General features: G+C 41.5%; 1 protein-coding gene across 2 annotated transcripts in view; it reads left to right on the top strand.

Annotated features, from left to right (window-relative positions):
* Window positions 1-365: 365 nt before the first annotated feature.
* The window catches only part of TMEM144 (transmembrane protein 144), a 43016-nt gene continuing 25832 nt past the window's right edge, over window positions 366-17549 (top strand). For both annotated transcript variants that reach the window (XM_089912491.1, XM_089912490.1), the window contains exons 1-4: window positions 366-5174; window positions 7265-7387; window positions 10686-10785; window positions 12428-12508. In XM_089912491.1, the coding sequence (XP_089768617.1) occupies window positions 5066-5174; window positions 7265-7387; window positions 10686-10785; window positions 12428-12508 (413 nt within the window). In that variant the 5' untranslated portion in view covers window positions 366-5065. The remainder of the gene's footprint in view (window positions 5175-7264; window positions 7388-10685; window positions 10786-12427; window positions 12509-17549) is intronic.

Here is a 17549-nt window from a genome sequence, read left to right as displayed (position 1 = left end):
ACTCATTTATTTTGCAGCTGGAAGTTTGTCCCTCTTAACTCACTCACCTATTTCACTCACCCCCCCCGACCCTGTTCCCTGTATCTATGACTCTGTTCTTTGTTATGTTTGTTCCTTTGTTTTGTTTTTCAGAGTCCACATATTAGTGAAATCATATGGTATTTATTTTTCTCCATATGATTTATGTCACTTAGCATAATAGCTTCTAGGTCCATCCATGTTTTCACAAATGGCAAGATTTCCTTATTTTTATGGCTGAGTAATATTCCATGTTGTGTGTGTGTGCATGTGTGTGTGTGTGTGTGTGTGCGTGCGTGTGTGTGTGTGTGTGTGTGTGTATATATATATATATATATATATATATATATATATATATATATATATCACATCTTCTTTATCCATTCATCTGTTGCTGGGCACTTAGGATGCTTCCATATCATGACTGTTGTAAATAATGCTGTAATGAATAGAGGTGTGCATATATCATTTTGAATCAGTGTTTTAGTTTTTCTTCAGAATGATACCAAGAAGTGGATTTTCTGGATGGCATGGCAGTTCTACTTTTAGTTTTTTTAAGGAACCTCCATACTGTTCTCCATAGTGGCTGCACCAATTTACATTCACACCAACTGTGTAGGAGGGTTCCCTTTCTCCATACTCTCTCCAGCATTTGTGGTTTGTAGACTTTTTGATGATGGCTGTTCTGACAGGTGTGAGGTGATACCTCATTGTGGTTTGATTTGCATTTCTCTAATAATTAGTGATGTTGAGAATCTTTTCATGTATCTGTTGGCCAAGGGTGTGTCTTCTTTGGAAAAATGTCTATTCATATCCTCTGCCCATTTTTTAATTAGGTTATTTGTTTTTTGATATTGAGTTTTATGAGTCCTTTGTATATTTTGGATACTAACCTATTATGAGGTATATCATCTGCAAATATCTTCTCTGATTTAGTAGGCAGCCTTTTCATTTGATTGGTAGTTCCCATGCTGTGCAAAAACTTTTTAGCTAGGGTAGTCCCATTTGTTTTTGTTTTTTAAAGATTTGTTTATTTATTTATTTTTGGCTGCATTGGGTCTTCGTTGCTGCGCGCGGGCTTTCTCGTTGTGGTGAACAGGGGCTACTCTTCGCTGTGGTGTGCAGGCTTCTAATTGCGGTGGTTTCTCTTGTTATGGAGCACGGGCTCTAGGTGTGCGGGCTTCAGCAGTTGTGGCACACAGGCTCATAGTTGTGGCTTGCAGACTCTAGAGCAGAGGCTCAGTAGTTGTGGTGCACAGGCTTAGTTGCTCCGCAGCATGTGGGATCTTCGCAGACCAGGGCTCAAACCCGTGTCCCCTGCATTAGCAGGCGGATTCTTAACCACTGCGCCACCAGGGAAGTCCCCCATTTGTTTTTTATTTTTGCTTTTGTTTCCGTTGTCTGGAGAGATAGATTCAAAAAAACAATTGCTAAGGCCAGTGTCAAACAGTGAACTGCCTATGTTTTCTTCTAGGAATTTTATGGTTTCAGGCCTCACATTTAAGTCCTTAATCCATTTTGAGTTTATTTTTGTACATGGTATGAGAAAGCAGTCCAGTTTGACTCTTTCATGTAGCTGTCCAGTTTACCCAACACCATTTATCAAAGAGGCTTTATTTTCCCCATTGTGTATTCTTGCTTCCTTTGTCATAGATTAATTGACCACATGTGTGTAGATTTATTTCCGGGCTCTCTATTCTTTTCCATTGATCTATGTTTCTGTTTTGGTGCCAGTACCATATTGTTTTGATTACTGTAGCTTAGAAGTATGAAATTGGGGAGCATGATAACTCAAGCTTTTTTCTTTTTTCTCAAGAAAGAAAAAAGCTTGTGTCATCTTTGATTTCTTTCATCAGTATCTTATAGTTTGCTGAATATGGGTATTTTTGCCTCCTTAGGTAGGTTTATTCCTAGGTATTTTATTCTTTTTACATGATAGTAAATGGGATTGCTTACTTAATTTTTCTTTGTGTTCTTTTGTTGTTAGTGTATAGCAATGCAAGAGATTTCTGTATATTAATTTTATATCCTGCAACTTTACCAAATTCACTGATTAACTCTAATAGTTTTCTGGTGGCATCTTTAGGATTCTCTATGTATAGTATCATGTCATCTGCAAACAGTGGCAGTTTTGCTTCTTCCTTTGCGATTTGGATTTCTTTTATTTCTTTATCTTCTCTGATTGCCATGGCTAGGACTTCCAAAACTATGTTGAATTATAGTGGTGAGAGTGGGCACCCTTGTCTTTTTCCTGATCTTAGAGGAAATGCTTTCAGTTTTTCACCATTGAGAATGATATTGGCTGTGGGTTTGTCATATATGGCCTTTAGTATGTTGAGGTAGGTTCCCTCTATGCCCACTTTCTGGAGAGTTTTTATCATAATTGGGTGTTGAATTTTGTCAAAAACTTTTTCTGCATCTTTTGAGATGATCATATGGTTTTTATTCTTCAGTTTGTTAGTATGGTGTATCAGCTATTATTTTTTTAAATATGTTTTTTGCCCCTTTTCTCTCCCTTCTCATTCCTACACCCCTTAATGTGAATGTTAGTATGTTTGATGTTGTCCCAGGGGTCTCTTAAGCTATCCTTCTTTGTTTTAATTCTTTTTTCTGTTTAGCTTGGGTGATTTCCACTGTTTTGTCTTCCAGTTCAATGATCCCTTCCTCTATATTATCTAATCTACTGTTATTTTTTTCTAGTGTATTTTTTTTTTCAGTTATTGTGTTCTTCACCTCTCTTTGGTTCTTCTTTGTATTTTCTAACTCATTGTTGAAATTCTCACTGTTTCATCCATTCTTTCCTCAAGTTTGTTGAGCATCTCTCCGATCATTACCTAAACTCTTTATTGGGTAAATTGCTTACCTTCACTTCACTTAGCATTTCTTGTGGAGTTTTATCTTGTTTTTTCATTTTGAAAATATTCCTTTGTCACCTCATTTTTCTGGTTCTTTGTTTTTGTTCTTCTCTGTATTAGATAGGCTGGTTATATTTTCTGATCTTGGAGAAGTGGTCTTAAGTAGTAGACATCCTAATCACCCCAGCAGCACACCCCCTGCTGGTCACCAGAGATGTATTCTCTAGGGGTGCTTCTTATATGGGCTGCATGAGTCCTTTTGTTGTGTTAGGGCCAACTACTGTGGGTACACTGGTAGGTGTGGCTGGCCCTCAGCCCAGTTGGTTGCCAGGCCCTGCCTAGTGCAGAGGCTGCTGGCCACTGGTGGAAGGGGCCAAGTCTCAGGATGGCTGGCTATGGGGACCATGTTGTCCCAAGACTGGTGCCCACTCACTGGTTGGTGAGGCCAGCTCCTGATGCAGCTGCCTGAAGTGCACCAGGGGGTCATGTGTCTAGTGCCAGCCCAGTGTGGAAACAGAGACTCTGCTCTTGAAGAGAGAATGCAAAATCTCACATGCTGTACTAGTGGTCTAACACTAGCTCCATGACCCCCTAATGCAGAATCAAGTCCTGGGGTGGCTAGCTGCAAGCCAGGGGGTCCTGGAGCTAGTCTTGGCCTGCTGATAGGCAGGATCAGGTTCTGCGGATACTGGGGACTGGGGGTGGGGGCTACCTATGGCTTCTGCTGGCTTGCTAGTGGGTTGGGCTAGTCTCTGCGTTGCTGGCTGCTTAGCCTCAGGCATCACAGGACTGGTGACAACTGGCCTTTGGGTGAGGCCAGATTCCAGTGCTAATAGGCTAGTGGGAGGACATCAAAATGGTACTTGCTAGCACCAGTGCCCTAGTGACAGCATGAGCTCGTGAAAATGGCTGTTGCCAACACCTGTGACCCCAGGGTGAGAGCTGCTTGCCTCCCGCCTCTCCAGGCAACTCTCCAAGATCAGCAAGAGGTCTGACCCAGGCTCCTTTCATATTACTGCCTCTGCCCTGGGTCTTGAAGTATGTGAGATTTTGTGTGCGCCCTCTAAGAGGCAGAGGCTCTGTTTCCTACAGACCTCTGGTTTTCCCAAATGCAAGTCTCACTGACCTTCAAAGCTAGAAGTTCTGGGGACTCATCTTCTCTGTGCAGGATCCCCGGTCTGGGGAGCCCAATGTGGGGCTTAGACCCCTCGCTCCTTGGGGAAATCTCTGCAATTGTGATTATCCTACTGTTTGTGGTCACCTACCCATGGGTGTCAGTCTCGACTCTACTGTGTCTTCACCCCTCCTCTCATCACCTTGTGGTTCCTTCTTTATATCTTTAGTTGCAGACGATCTTTTCTGCTAGCCTTCAGGTCATTTTCATTGATAGTTTCTTTGTGAATAGTTGTGATTTTGGAAGGAGGTAGGCTCAGGGTCTTCCTTCTCCACCATCTTGGTCACCTTCAAGAGATTGTTAAAGAGATCTTTAGGAGATTCTTCTATCTGTTCAGTTTTTTAAAAAGTCACAAATATAATTTCATGAACTATTTAAACTAATACACACCTAGGTGGTGCTACTGTTGAAGAAAAGTGCCTTTGCCTCTAGGGGATCCTGAGTATGTAGCAACAATACAACTTAAATGTGCCCTTAAGCTCGTGTTAAATAGTAGAACAGCTTGTGCTCAGAAGGCACTGATAGGTCTCAAAGTCTTCACCCGTGCTCTGTCATTGACTTGTCACAACAACCAATTGAACTGAACAGGATCCTGGTCCACAAATCTTCATGATACAATCTACCCACACAGAAGAATTTCTTTACGATATCATACAAATTGTATCCAGATCTTGGAAGAAGTTAGGTTTTCAAGCTCTGAAGACAAATTTTGCTTGTTTTATTGTTTGTTTTGTAGGTCAGTGATCAAAAAATATTTGTTGCCAACATAAATGAAAAAATGAATGAATGAACATGGGTTGTGAATGTAATACATAATTTCATAATGTCCTAACTTTTTATCTGGAAGGACTCTTACCATACTTTTGACAAACTCAATAAGTATCATGTATTGATCACAGTTTGCTCACAGATTCACAACTTTTTAATTGTTTCATTTTTACTCCTTTTATTTCAGAAGCTCTTGAAAAGTACATCAAGTTGAAAGTGAACCAGCTTGCTCTCGGGCAGGACCAGAGCCATGAGCAATAATGGAACAGACCTCACCACTGGTTTCATCTCCTCTATTGTAGCCATCCTTTTGTTTGGCTCAAACTTTGTACCACTTAAAAAATATGAGACTGGCGATGGTAGTTATGTTTCCTTCATTGTTAGTCTTAAATTAATTTTAAATGTGAAGTTCACTTTTTCGGTCTTTTTAAAATGATGGCTATAAAAATGAATTTTGCTGTACCTGAAACCAAATGAATAGAGCTTAAAAAAAATCATTTGACAATGCCCATGCCATGTTATCTGACTGCTAGTCAGTGTAGGATAACCTTAATATTGTGTTTCATCATAAAGCTAGGATGGGGAAAGTCTTTTAGCCATATCTGTTATGTTTAGAAAAGAAGGAAGTTAGCTCTACTGCTAACACTTGTTTTGCAAACACAAATTGCCAACACAATTGATACAATAGAAAACAATTCGCACATAACACGAAATCTGTGTTTGCCTATGAGCAATTTTGACTCTGACAAGCATTAGGTGAACACAGAAAACTGCACCCAGATGAACAAAGAGGCATAGTAATGCACAAAATATGCTCACACACACCCCTTCACACAACCACCAGGTCTGTCACACCACGCCCATACACACCTGGTGTTCAAGCCCTCATTCACCACCTCCCCAATAATCCACAAAAGCTACAACACTCCTGACATCCATTTGCATAAGCCAACTTCAGATCGTTTTTAAGGTAAAGTTCCATATTTATTGCAGCATTTGTGAACGTCTTAACCACTTAACCAGTGTAAAACTGCACTACCATCTTTTTAGGCTCCTATCTTTCCTTAATAAGTTGTTGATGGAAGTTTCTGAGTGTTGTGTCCTTAGCCCCATTTTCCCCCTAAGCTCTGCAGGCTTTATCACATGATTTTACACAGTACGGTGATGTTTAGGAACACACATGTCACATTATGGTAGAACTGACTGTAATGTGAATTATAGGGAAGGAGAAGCAGTAGTTGTTTTTATCTACCTGCCTTTCCTGTTAAAGCCAGGAGAAATTGGGGATGTTATGGTGAAACCCTGGTGGGAGGCATTGTGCTTTCACTCCAATTTATGTCTTTTTTTTTTCAACTTTATCTCAGCCTTTTTTCTTATGTCTTTATACCACTAAGACAATAGAGTTACAAATCCTTTCCCTCCAGAGCCTCTCTTCTTCTCCCCTTTGGAGTTAGAACAGGAGTGAAAAGTGCTGAAAAAATAACAAAAAACATACTAAGGGTTAGAGGACCTGACTTTTGGGTGTTCTACAAGAACGGAGTGATCCCAGACAAACCTTATCCACTCTTTTGTTCTCAGTTTCTCATTTGTAAAATGAAGTTCCCTTTCATCTCTGTGTGCTTACTTTTTTTGTCTTAGAGGTTAACAGCCTTTTTTTCTCTCCTCCACCGTGAGATTGACTAGAAATAGGGAAAATTTTCCAATAGAGTCAAAAGTGCTACACTGAGTTATAACTACCTTAGTATTTTTTCCAATGTCGATATTTTCTGTATCCTTTTAATCCCTAAAGCTTCCTTCTAAGCCTCAGAAAAGTACAGATACACCTCATATCACCATGTGACCTTCAAGTAACTTGCAGAGCATAGGAAGGGGAGCAGCCCTGACCTAGAAGGCTAATTCTCAGGTCTGGAATGTCTGACTCATTGCAGACACTCAACTCCAAGTGCGTGAGACCTACATATGGCCATAAAGGACTTTATGTTTATCCCAAAATGGTGCATATGGTCCCCAAAGGTTTAAATTACTATCATGCTGTTGTGACGTTCTTAATGCCTTGTCTTCGGTGAGGAATGGCACTAAGTATAGCATCTGAATAAAAGTATGTAGTCTTGGTCTTGCCAACATTCTTTGGTAGAAAATTTTTGATCCCTGTTAAGCCGGGATGCACGGTGTAGAGCAAGCTTTGGAGTCCAGTTGAGTTTAAATTCCAGTTTTACAGACTGTTAGCTATTTGGACAAGTTGCTTCATCTCTGATTCATTTTCTGTCTTTGAATTAGGGTTAATTATGTTGCATAGTAGTTACAAGAAATATAATAAACATGTAAAGTGCCTGGCATAGAGGCATGCAATAAATTGTGACCATTACTATAATAATTCATTGATATTCCCAAACGCACTAATTTCCTTAGATCAGTTTGAACCAATGACACCAGTTTTTTTTATTTCCAGGAATGTTTCTCCAGTGGGTTCTTTGTGCTGCCATATGGTTGGTTGCCTTGGTGGTCAATCTGATATTACATTGCCCTAAGTTTTGGCCTTTTGCAATGGTTGGGGGCTGCATTTGGGCAACAGGTAATATTTGATATAATTTATTCTTTAATCATTTTATGCTATGATCCAAATAAATCTGGTTCATAGTAGAAGGAAACTAAATGAACAATTTAGTTTCTCTCATTTATATGCTCCATAAATATTTTTGGTACATTTCCTGACTCTTTCCTTTTAATGATTTCTTTCTTAGTTCCTGGTAGATCATTGTGATAGTAAAATTATTACTATATATTATATGTATAATTATATAAAATTATTATAAGAAAAATGTTTCACTCGCTATCTGTTCAAGCATAACTCATATATTAGTTTAAGTGCTCTGGTCTTTCTTTCTTTCTCTCCCATTATGTTTGTCAGAAAATATTTATTAAATAGTCGTTTCTACTACTATCATCTTTAGGACTTGTCCTTAAAAGTAGACAAACACAGACACATTATCATTTCAAAAGCACTGGCAGAGAAACAGAAGCAAACAAAAATCTTCCCTCTGTTGCCTTCTCACTGTTGCCTGAAGTTATATAACTAGAATTTACACCTTTGCTTGGCCAATCAGGGATGCTTTTCTTCTCTTACTATAAATGCACCCCAGGAGAGTTTTCTTCTCTTTAGCAAAGAGAATCCCAAGTATCAAGGCTCTCTAGAGGCAGTTTGATTAAAAGCAAATGAATTTTTAAACGTTAAAAATGTACTGGGTAACTACTTAATTTGAATCTCTACAGAATTAAGTGATTTAGTGAAGATGATGGGTTGGAGGACAAAAGAGTTAACTTTTAAATTTCCACTAGAGTTGTAATTATTGTAGCTCACTTATACCTTAGTATGCTTATGATTGTCATGTCTAACGGGAGAGGGGAACAGAGAAAGCAACCATTCATCCTGCGGATCTTGACAACCACCATAGTATCTATATTCACCCAGCAGGTCCCACTGGGAGTCGGTGGGTTAGAGCCTAGTTTGAGAACTGCTGCAGACGGGGATGCTGTAGGTTACAGTAGCTGATTGGATGTGGGGAGCAGAGGAAAGGGAGGACCCAATGGTAATGTAGGGATTTTCTCGTGAGTGATTGGAAGAGTGATGGTGTCATTGACTTGGATGAGGAAAACAGGGACGAGAACGTGTCCGAAAGGGAAAATAATGAGTTCAGCTGGGACCTTTTGAGCTGAAAGTTCCTGGTGTTGGAAATTTCTTTTTTTTTTTTTTCTTTTTATAAATTTATTTATTTTTGGCTGTGTTGGGTCTTCGTTGGTGCATGCAGGCTTTCTCTAGTTGCAGCGAGCGGGGGCTACTCTTCGTTGCGGTGCCCAGGCTTCTCATTGCAGTGGCTTCTCTTGTTGCGGAGCACGGGCTCTAGGCGTGTGGGCTTCAGTGGCTGTGGCTCACGGGCTCCAGAGCACAGGCTCAGTAGTTGTGGCGCATGGGCTTAGCTGCTCCGCGGCACGTGGGATCTTCCCAGACCAGGGCTCGAACCCATGTCCCCTGCATTGGCAGGTGGATTCTTAACCACTGAGGCACCAGGGAAGCCCAGGAAATTTCTTATCGGCACTAAAACTCTGGAGAAGGTCCAGGCTAGCACTGGGAGCATGTGACTCTAGCTGATAGCTGAAACCATGAAACTGGTCAAGTACCCAAAGAAGAATATAGCAAGAGGAGGGGTGTGTTCTAGGGAAAATATTCAGAGGGCATCTAAATCCGGAAGGTGTGATGCGAAAGAGCAGCCAGAGAAAGAGAGAAACAGGAGGGAACTGGGAGATGAAGAGATCTTGGAAACCAAGAGAGGGAACCTTTCCAGAGGAGATTGACTGAGACCAGACAGCCAATCAAGAACTGGAAAGACCAACCATGAATTTAGTCCTGCGCACGAAGCACTGGGTGCAGGACTCCAGAAGACAAGTGGGTGAGCATGGGAGAGCAAAGTCTAGGGCCGTACTGGGACAGGGACATCTGCCAGTGGTTGGCCCTGGTTCGAGTCGTAGGGGATGGTCACTACTGATTTTATCATTGACCGGCTTCTGCAAAAAGACATAAAACAGAGACCTATGCTAAGGATGAAGAGCATTGGTGCAGTTAGGCAAGGAGCTAATTCAACATTTTCTCTGTAGGATTTTGCCCTAAGCCTGGCTCTTTTAGCAGTCACAATCATGAGTTTAAATGCCAAAACATGTGGCTGTTTTATTTTTAAAATGACGAATTGCGCTTTACTAAGTTTGTCCAAATCCCATAAGCTTTTTTTTCCATTTTTATTAAACCTTTATTTTGTTTTATTTTTAAAATTTTTTATTGGGTTGTAGTTGATTTACAATGTTGTGTTAGTTTCTGCTGTACAGCAAAGTGAGTCAGTTATACATATACGTATAACCACTCTTTTTTAAGATTCTGTTCCCATATAGATCATTACAGAGAGTTGAGTAGAGTTCCCTGTGCTGTACAGTAGGTCCTTATTAGTTATCTATTTTATATATAGTACTGTGTATGCGTCAATCCCACTCTTCCAATTTATCCCTCCACCCCCCCCTTACCCCCGATAACCATAAATTTATTTTCTACATCTGTAACTCTATTTCTGTTTTGCAGATAAGTTTATTTGTAGCCTTCTTTTAGGTTCCACATGTGAGCAATGTCATATGATATTTGTCTCTGTCTGACTTACTTCACTTAGTACGATCATCTCTAGGTCCATCCACGTTGGTGCAAATGGCATTACTTCATTCCTTTTTATGGCTGAGCAATATTCCATTGTATATACATACCACATCTTCTTTATCCATTCCTCTGTTGATGGACATTTAGGGTGCTTCCATGGCTATTGAAAATGCAAATCAAAACTACAATGAGGGGTGAGCTGTGACAAAGCGAGAGAGAGGCATGGACATATATACACTACCAAACGTAAGGTAGATAGCTAGTGGGAAGCAGCCGCAGAGCACAGGGAGATCAGCTCGGTGCTTTGTGACCACCTAGAGGGGTGGGATAGGGAGGGTGGGAGGGAGGGAGACGCAAGAGGGAGGAGATATGGAAACATATGTATATGTATAACTGATTCACTTTGTTATAAAGCAGAAACTAACACACCATTGTAAAGCAATTATACCCCAATAAAGATGTTAAAAAAAAAACCAAAAAACTACAATGGGGTATCACCTCACACCGGTCAGAATGGCCATCATCAAAAAACCTGCAAACAATAAATGCTGGCGAAGATGTGGAGAAAAGGGAACACTCCCATGAGCTTCAGTTGAAATTAAAATAAAAATTAATTCAATTGATAAACTTGTTTTCTGTATTGGAAATAACACCTTTCTTCTGTATATTTCATCTACAGGAAACATTGCGGTTGTCCCAATTATCAAAACCATTGGTTTGGGCCTTGGAATCTTAATCTGGGGATCATTTAATGCCTTAATCGGCTGGGCAAGCTCAAGGTAACACAAAGCAAAGCGTTTCAACTATGATTCTCTGCACTCACCCTCTGTGTAAGGCCAGTGCTAAGAATGGGACTAGCTGAGAGGAATAATGCTTGGTTCCTACCCTCACAGAGGCCACTACTGGTAAGGCATACACATAACATATGCTACCTTGAATTACTATTTCCCTTAAGTTCTAAAGAAGTGATCTGACGCTCTGATCAAGATAAAGTAAAGAATTGTCTCTAGGGAACAAATAGGGAGAGAGAAAGGACACTGATACTTATGTTCCCTTTCTGTGTGTGGCAATTTGCTGGACATATTATGTACATTATTCCCATCTCATTTTCACAACTATATGAGGTAAGTGCTATCTTATAAGAGAACTGGCCCGCAAAGAAGATGAGGAACTTGCTGAAGTTCACAGAGCTAATCAGCCATATTCAAACCCAAGCCTGCTGGTTCTAAAGCCCATATTCTTCCCTCTGGGGTCTGAGCCAGTGTCAGCAAACCCTGGTCCAGCTTCCCAGCCATTTTTGTAAATAAAGTGATATTGGAACACAGCCAAACACATCCGTTTAAGGAGTTTCTGTGGCTGCTTGTTCCCTATAATGGTAGAGGTGAGTAGTTGCAAGAGGCCACCTAGCCCGCAAAGCCTAAAACATTTACCCGCTGGCCCTTAAAGGGAAAGTTTGCCAACCGGCAGCTCTAGAGCTGAGCTGTCCAGTTAGGGTCACCGCAAGCCACATGTGGCCATGCGTATTTAAATTTAAATTAATTAAAATGTGATAAAGTTAAGCATCGAGTTCCTCGGCTGCACTGGCCACGTGTCAAGTGCTCTATCGCCGTATCTGGCGGAAGCTGCCCTATTGTCTGGTGCAGCCTGGGAACAGCTTCATCATCTGAGAAGATCCTTTTGGACTGCGCCACCCTCAGTCAGCATTACGATGAACATTCAAGTTGAGTTTGGGAAAATAAACAGAAAGGGGGCTTTTACTCTAACCTTGCTTTCCGGGCCCCTCTTCCCGCTCAAAACACTACAACAACCTCAGTTATAACAAAGCCAGCTAAGTTCCAGTACATTCTTTCCTGTCCTTTCCTCATCCCCGCCCTGCTTTTTACAAGTGCTATTTTCTTTTTCCTGTCCTTGCCTCCTTTCTCTGGCCCTGGGTGGTTCACAGTGATTGTCGGTGATGATCACTACAACCTCAAGACGTGGGAAAAAAAAAAAAAAGAATTTAAAGGGATACCAAAGAGCAGGGATCTTTAACCAAGCAGTTATTGAAGTCTATTTCAAGTATTATACACAATAGCAGTCAACTTGTCAGCATTCAATTACCCACTTAATCTAGTTTTTCTTCCTTCTTCCTTAGTCTTAATGAGAAAGGGACTTTTATTTTAGACAAGTACTTTTACATATACTAGCTCATTTAACCTTAAGAAACCTGTACGTGAGGTATAATTATAGGTATAATTGTTCCAGTTTTAAACATGGGAAATTGAGGCACAATAAAGATAGTTAACTTATCCAAGTCACAGGTAGGAGGTGAGGGACCTAGGATTTCAATCCAGGAATCTGACCCCGAGTCCATGGCCTTAAACACTGTGATGAACACATATTCAACAATATCTACTTTGATATGACTCTTTCAATTTCCAGGTTTGGCTGGTTTGGAATGGATGCAGAAGAGGTGTCAAAACCACTGCTCAATTACATCGGAGCCGGGCTGTCAGTAGTAAGGTACATGGCCATTTCTTATGATTTAACTCTTCTTCCCAACATTCAGGACACTTGTTAAAGATCCTGATGTGTGGACATTGCTTTACACCCACGTCTCATCAATCAACATGATTTTTTCTCAGATTCTTCATTTACATTGACAGGCATGGCTTCAGGGGACAGAAAGTGTCAGCTCTGGGGTCAGGGGCCCCAGCCTCAGTGGTCAAAAGCTCTGAGACCCTGGGAAACCTTTTAGCTGCTGTGAAGCTCACTTTCATTATCTGTAATATTCAGAAAAATCATAAGACATAGCTCATAAATGAGGATCAAATGGAGTTAAAGTATTTTGCGAACTAGAAAATGCTGTAAGTCAATGTTATTCTGGCTTCCCGATGCTCTGAAATAGCCACTGATTCTCTCTTATTACTCATGTATTCTTTGCCACTCAGTTTCCACTTTCCTGTCACGTCACTCAGCTCTTCTCAACCCGCTCACGTAACAACTCTCTCACCTGTGACAACACACACTCATGTAAATACCTGTTCGGGGATGTCTAGTTATATTCACTGTCTGAATGGCAGTGTTCAGTCCATAAAACCATCACAGAATTAGGTCACCTTAGATTCGGTCCCTTTTCCTCTCTAGGCTCCATCTGTATTTCCTGTCAGCACCTCTCATAATGGATAGTATTGCCTGTGAAGATTTTAGTACTTTTTTATTTTTCAGGGAAAGAGCACTATATTTCCCTTCCTCCTGCAGCTGACGGCTTTTCTCCAGCCACATTCAGGAACAATCTCTTTGTTGTTGAAATGTTGCCTTAGAGAGTTCTTCCAGACCAATCGGAGAGGAAATAACATTGATTATTCTAAAATAGCAGATTCTTGACATTTTTGGTTAGAGGCAATTTTGTATATTTTGTACAATTCACAGAGCATTCAAGCTTTGAAGAGCTCTCTCAGAAAACATTTCTTTACGCCCCAAAATTGGAATGTAGAATGCCTTCGTCTTGACTTAATGATAATTTGAGGCCAATTTATCCACTCCATCAGGCTTTGTTTTTCTCCATGTTCCTTCTCCCTTTAGAAAGTGTACATTCTCTAAAATTACAAATTATTCACGTTCTATCGCTTCTACTTGTGTGACCTTGGGCAAATCACTTAATTTCTCTAAACCTTGGTTTCTTCATCTGGGGATAAAGTGGGGATAATAATTGCACCAGCCTCATAGGATATTTTGAGGATTAAATAAATATGTTCAGTGCTATGTATAGTGCTAGACACATGGCTAATGCTCTATATGGTGGGTAATTTTAATTACACTAGTCACTCTTTTAATTAATAACTATTTCATGTTTGGTTTCTGTTACCCCTTTGGGTCTATGTTGTCCAACTCAACAGTTAACTAGCCAGCATGTCTGGGGGTCACCCAACTTAGTCTGGATCTTGGTCTGAGGCAGGAAAATGCAGTGATCTCTTCTGTGGTGCATCCTGGCTCTCTTCTAAGTTTCTTTTGTTGACCTGAAACAAATAGATGGCCAGATTGTCCCCAGCAAAAATGGGTTTATTCAGGATCAGCAGAGAATTGCAGTTCAGGGTCTGCAACCATGGCGAACCAGTACAAGTCCCTCACATCAAGGGAAGGAGAACGCTTTTATAGAGGACACAAGGAAGTTGGGAGGGTTATAGTAAACAAGGAGTCCATGGCTGTCCATTGGCTGAGGCCTGGCCAGGAAGGAAGAGGGGTCTGTCTCTTTCCCGTTGGGCTCTGCTATGATCACAGGGCATGTGAGCTCCCCATTCTGGTCCCTCGACTCTATTTAACTGAGTTTTCTGTTTGTTAATATTTTTTACCCTTTACTAAAATGAATTTCTGGAACCTTTCCATTTTAACTCCATTAAATCAGTTTGTTCTGAAGAGAATTCATTGAAATGACTTGGAGTTTCACAGCCAGTATAAGGAAACTTGGAATCTGGTTACATTGGTTTAGGATGTTGCTTTTCTTTTTAAAATGGAAACAATTGCTCCCATCCTCTGTATAGTCAACTGTAAAGCGTTGCTAAGGTCATGTCTAGCCTTACATCTTCCCTACGTGTTATCCAGGTTAAGTATCAGTCAGTTTCCATATCCAAGACCACCCCAGGCATCTTGAACAGCAGAGGATTTAGCACAGGGAATTGTTGACAAAAAATGTTATAAAGCCCAAAAGAGCAAAGGGAGAAGGTGGCATCACCCAAAGCCCAGGGCACCCACCCCAGCTGGCACTGTGGGGAGAAATGTGTCTGCCCTGAGCTGCTGACACCCCTGCAGCCACCCAAGGCAAGATGATGCCCGACCTCACCCCACCCCCACCGTTGGCAAAGCCGAGATGAAGCACAGTTTGGGCAAATGTAGTTTTCAATCTTCTAGTCCCCATGGTTCAGGGTGGAAGTGGAGTGGATGCCAAGAAACAAAGTCCAGGACACTCTCTTAGACATGCTTCAGTGAAGATCCAGGAGTCGGAGTTCACAAGAAGACAGATTTCCTTTTCAATTAGAAAAAGGCTTCGAGAGCTTCCCTGGTGGCACAGTGGTTAAGAATCCACCTGCCAATGCAGGGGACACTGGTTCAAGCCCTGGTCCGGGAAGAGCCCACATGTCTCGGAGCAAATAAGCCCATGTGCCACAACTACTGCACCTGCACTCTAGAGCGCTCGAGCCACAACTACTGAGCACATGTGCCACAACTACTGAGCACACGTGCCACAACTACTGAGCCCATGAGCCACAACTACTGAAGCCCGCATGCCTAGATCCCGCGCTCCGTAACAAGAGAAGCCACAGAAGTGAGAAGCCCGCGCACCACAAGGAAGATTAGCCCCCACTCGCAGCAACTAGAGAAAGCCCGCTCACAGCAATGAAGACCCAACGCAGCCAAAAATAAATAAATTAAAATTTTTTTAAAAAAGGCTTTGAATTATCCTTGAATCTACTCTCCATTCTTTTCTCTACTTCCTTAACTTGCTTCCTCTGTAGAGTTGTGTTGTGAGGAAACCCAGATCTTTGATTCTAGCGGTTAGCTTTCTTCAGAGCCACAGTCCTTACGTAGAACTGCGGATCAGGCTAAATATCTCGACATGCATGCCCCCCGGGTGCCTCCTACTCCGTCTCAGGTGGGGCTACCTGTGGAAGGGGACCCTGCCAGGTCAGGCACAAAGTCAGCCCTGCACAAACCCTGGGCTGCTGGTTCCTTTCTATTTGCCTTCAACATTTCCCAGTCAGAATTACTTTTCTTACTTTAGCCTTCCCTGGAAGTTGGTCCCTCTTCCTGTGTTCCTTCTCTCCATAGAAGGTATTAGCCACAGTCATTCAAATTCAGAACCTCGGGCATCTTGAATTTTTTTCCTTTGTACCTGACCCCATATCAAATCCTGTAAAATTCTTTCTGAATCTTTCAGAGGTTCCTCCTCTCCTTTCCCTCGGTCCCATACTACCTGCCCACCTGTATACAGTTGTAAAAATCTCACATCTCAGTTCCCTAGTTCCATTCTTTCTTGTTGCCAGTATGACTTGCTTGTATCTGCTCTCAAATCAGGACATCACTCTTCTATTTAGGAACCCCTGAAGGCTCCCCACTGGATTCAGAATAAATCTGTCTCCTTAATCCAGCATGTCCTCCACAGTTAGAGATTCAACACTTCTTCCTAGCACAGTTTCGCCCTGGGTTGTCAGTTCACTGACCCAGGATTACTTATCATACCCGACAGACACTTCCTTCAGCCCCCAAAGCCCTTTCCTCTGCCTCCCTGAAATATCACTTAAGATTTCCCATTCTATATGATGCTTTCTTGATTTTCTTCTTCTAATTATCAATAGAATGAGTCGCCCCTAAACTCCCATTGTATTTTGCACTTCTTCTATTGCCCACATTCTCAGGGTCTGTGTTGTATTATTCAGACAACCCTCTTTATCCTTAAACTATGAGATCCTGAAGGACAAAGTCTGTTATTTTCTTTGTGCACCATTTCTCCCACCATCCCTATCAGACTTCGCTGCACAGTGCTTGACATATAATAGAGGCTTGCTGGAATCAGTCGTCAGTGTAGACACACACGTGAGTTTTACTAATAGGAATGTGTATAGGGTTGCAAATCTAGGGAAATTGGAAAGGTTGAAAGTATAGAGAAGTACCCTTGCGTATAACATATTGATTTATTTTTAAAGTTTCCCATGCTTTTGAAAGCATTCACAGACTCGATCATGGAACTTTGTGTTTGACACACTGTAGCAAGTTCTTCAAGTCTGTAGCCCAGAAGACCTTGTGATCTATTTGGCTTTATGTTCATATCCATAAGATACATCTCATTACCTCGTCCTAACTTAGTGCCACCAGATTCCCTCTTGACCTAATCGAGCTGGATTCTTCTTTCTGACTCACCCATTTCATGTCTAGTATACAGGCTCAGACCACTGATTCCTTAGTCTTCATTTCTTCCTCATGCTCAGCACCCCGTCTCCCACCCAGTTTGTAGTTAAACTTCTCAACTGACCAACATATTTTGAGATTTTATCATGTGCCAAAAAGTACCCCGAGAATTTTGTAGCCATTACTATTTAATTCTCATCACAGTTCTGTAAAGTGGGTATATCTCCATTTTTTATTTTATTTATTTATTTTTATTTATTTATTTAAAAAAATTTTTTGGCTGCATTGGGTCTTCGTTGCTGCGCGCGGGCTTTCTCTAGTTGTGGTGAGCGGGGGCAACTCTTCGTTGTGGTGCGTGGGCTTCTCATTGCGGTGGCTTCTCTTGTTGCGGAACCCCAGGCTCTAGGTGCACAGGCTTCCGTAGTTGTGGCTCGTGGGCTCAGTAGTTGTGGCACATGGGCTTCAGTAGTTGTGGCTCATGGGTTCTAGAGTGCAGGCTCAGTAGTTGTGGTGCACAGACTTAGTTGCTCTGTGACATGTGGGAGCTTTCCAGACCAAGGCTTGAACCCGTGTCCCCTGCATTGGTGGGCGATTCTCAACCACTGCGCCACCAGGGAAGTCCCTCCCCGTTTTTTAGATGAAAAAAGTTGAGGGTCAGAGA

This window comes from Delphinapterus leucas, chromosome 5 (assembly GCF_059928025.1).
Source record: "Delphinapterus leucas isolate spDelLeu-1000000601 "Yukka" chromosome 5, BTC_Dleu_Yukka2, whole genome shotgun sequence".
Taxonomy (NCBI): domain Eukaryota; kingdom Metazoa; phylum Chordata; class Mammalia; order Artiodactyla; family Monodontidae; genus Delphinapterus; species Delphinapterus leucas.
The sequence above is the reverse complement of the archived record's forward strand: the minus strand, read 5'-3'. Positions and strand labels throughout refer to the sequence as shown.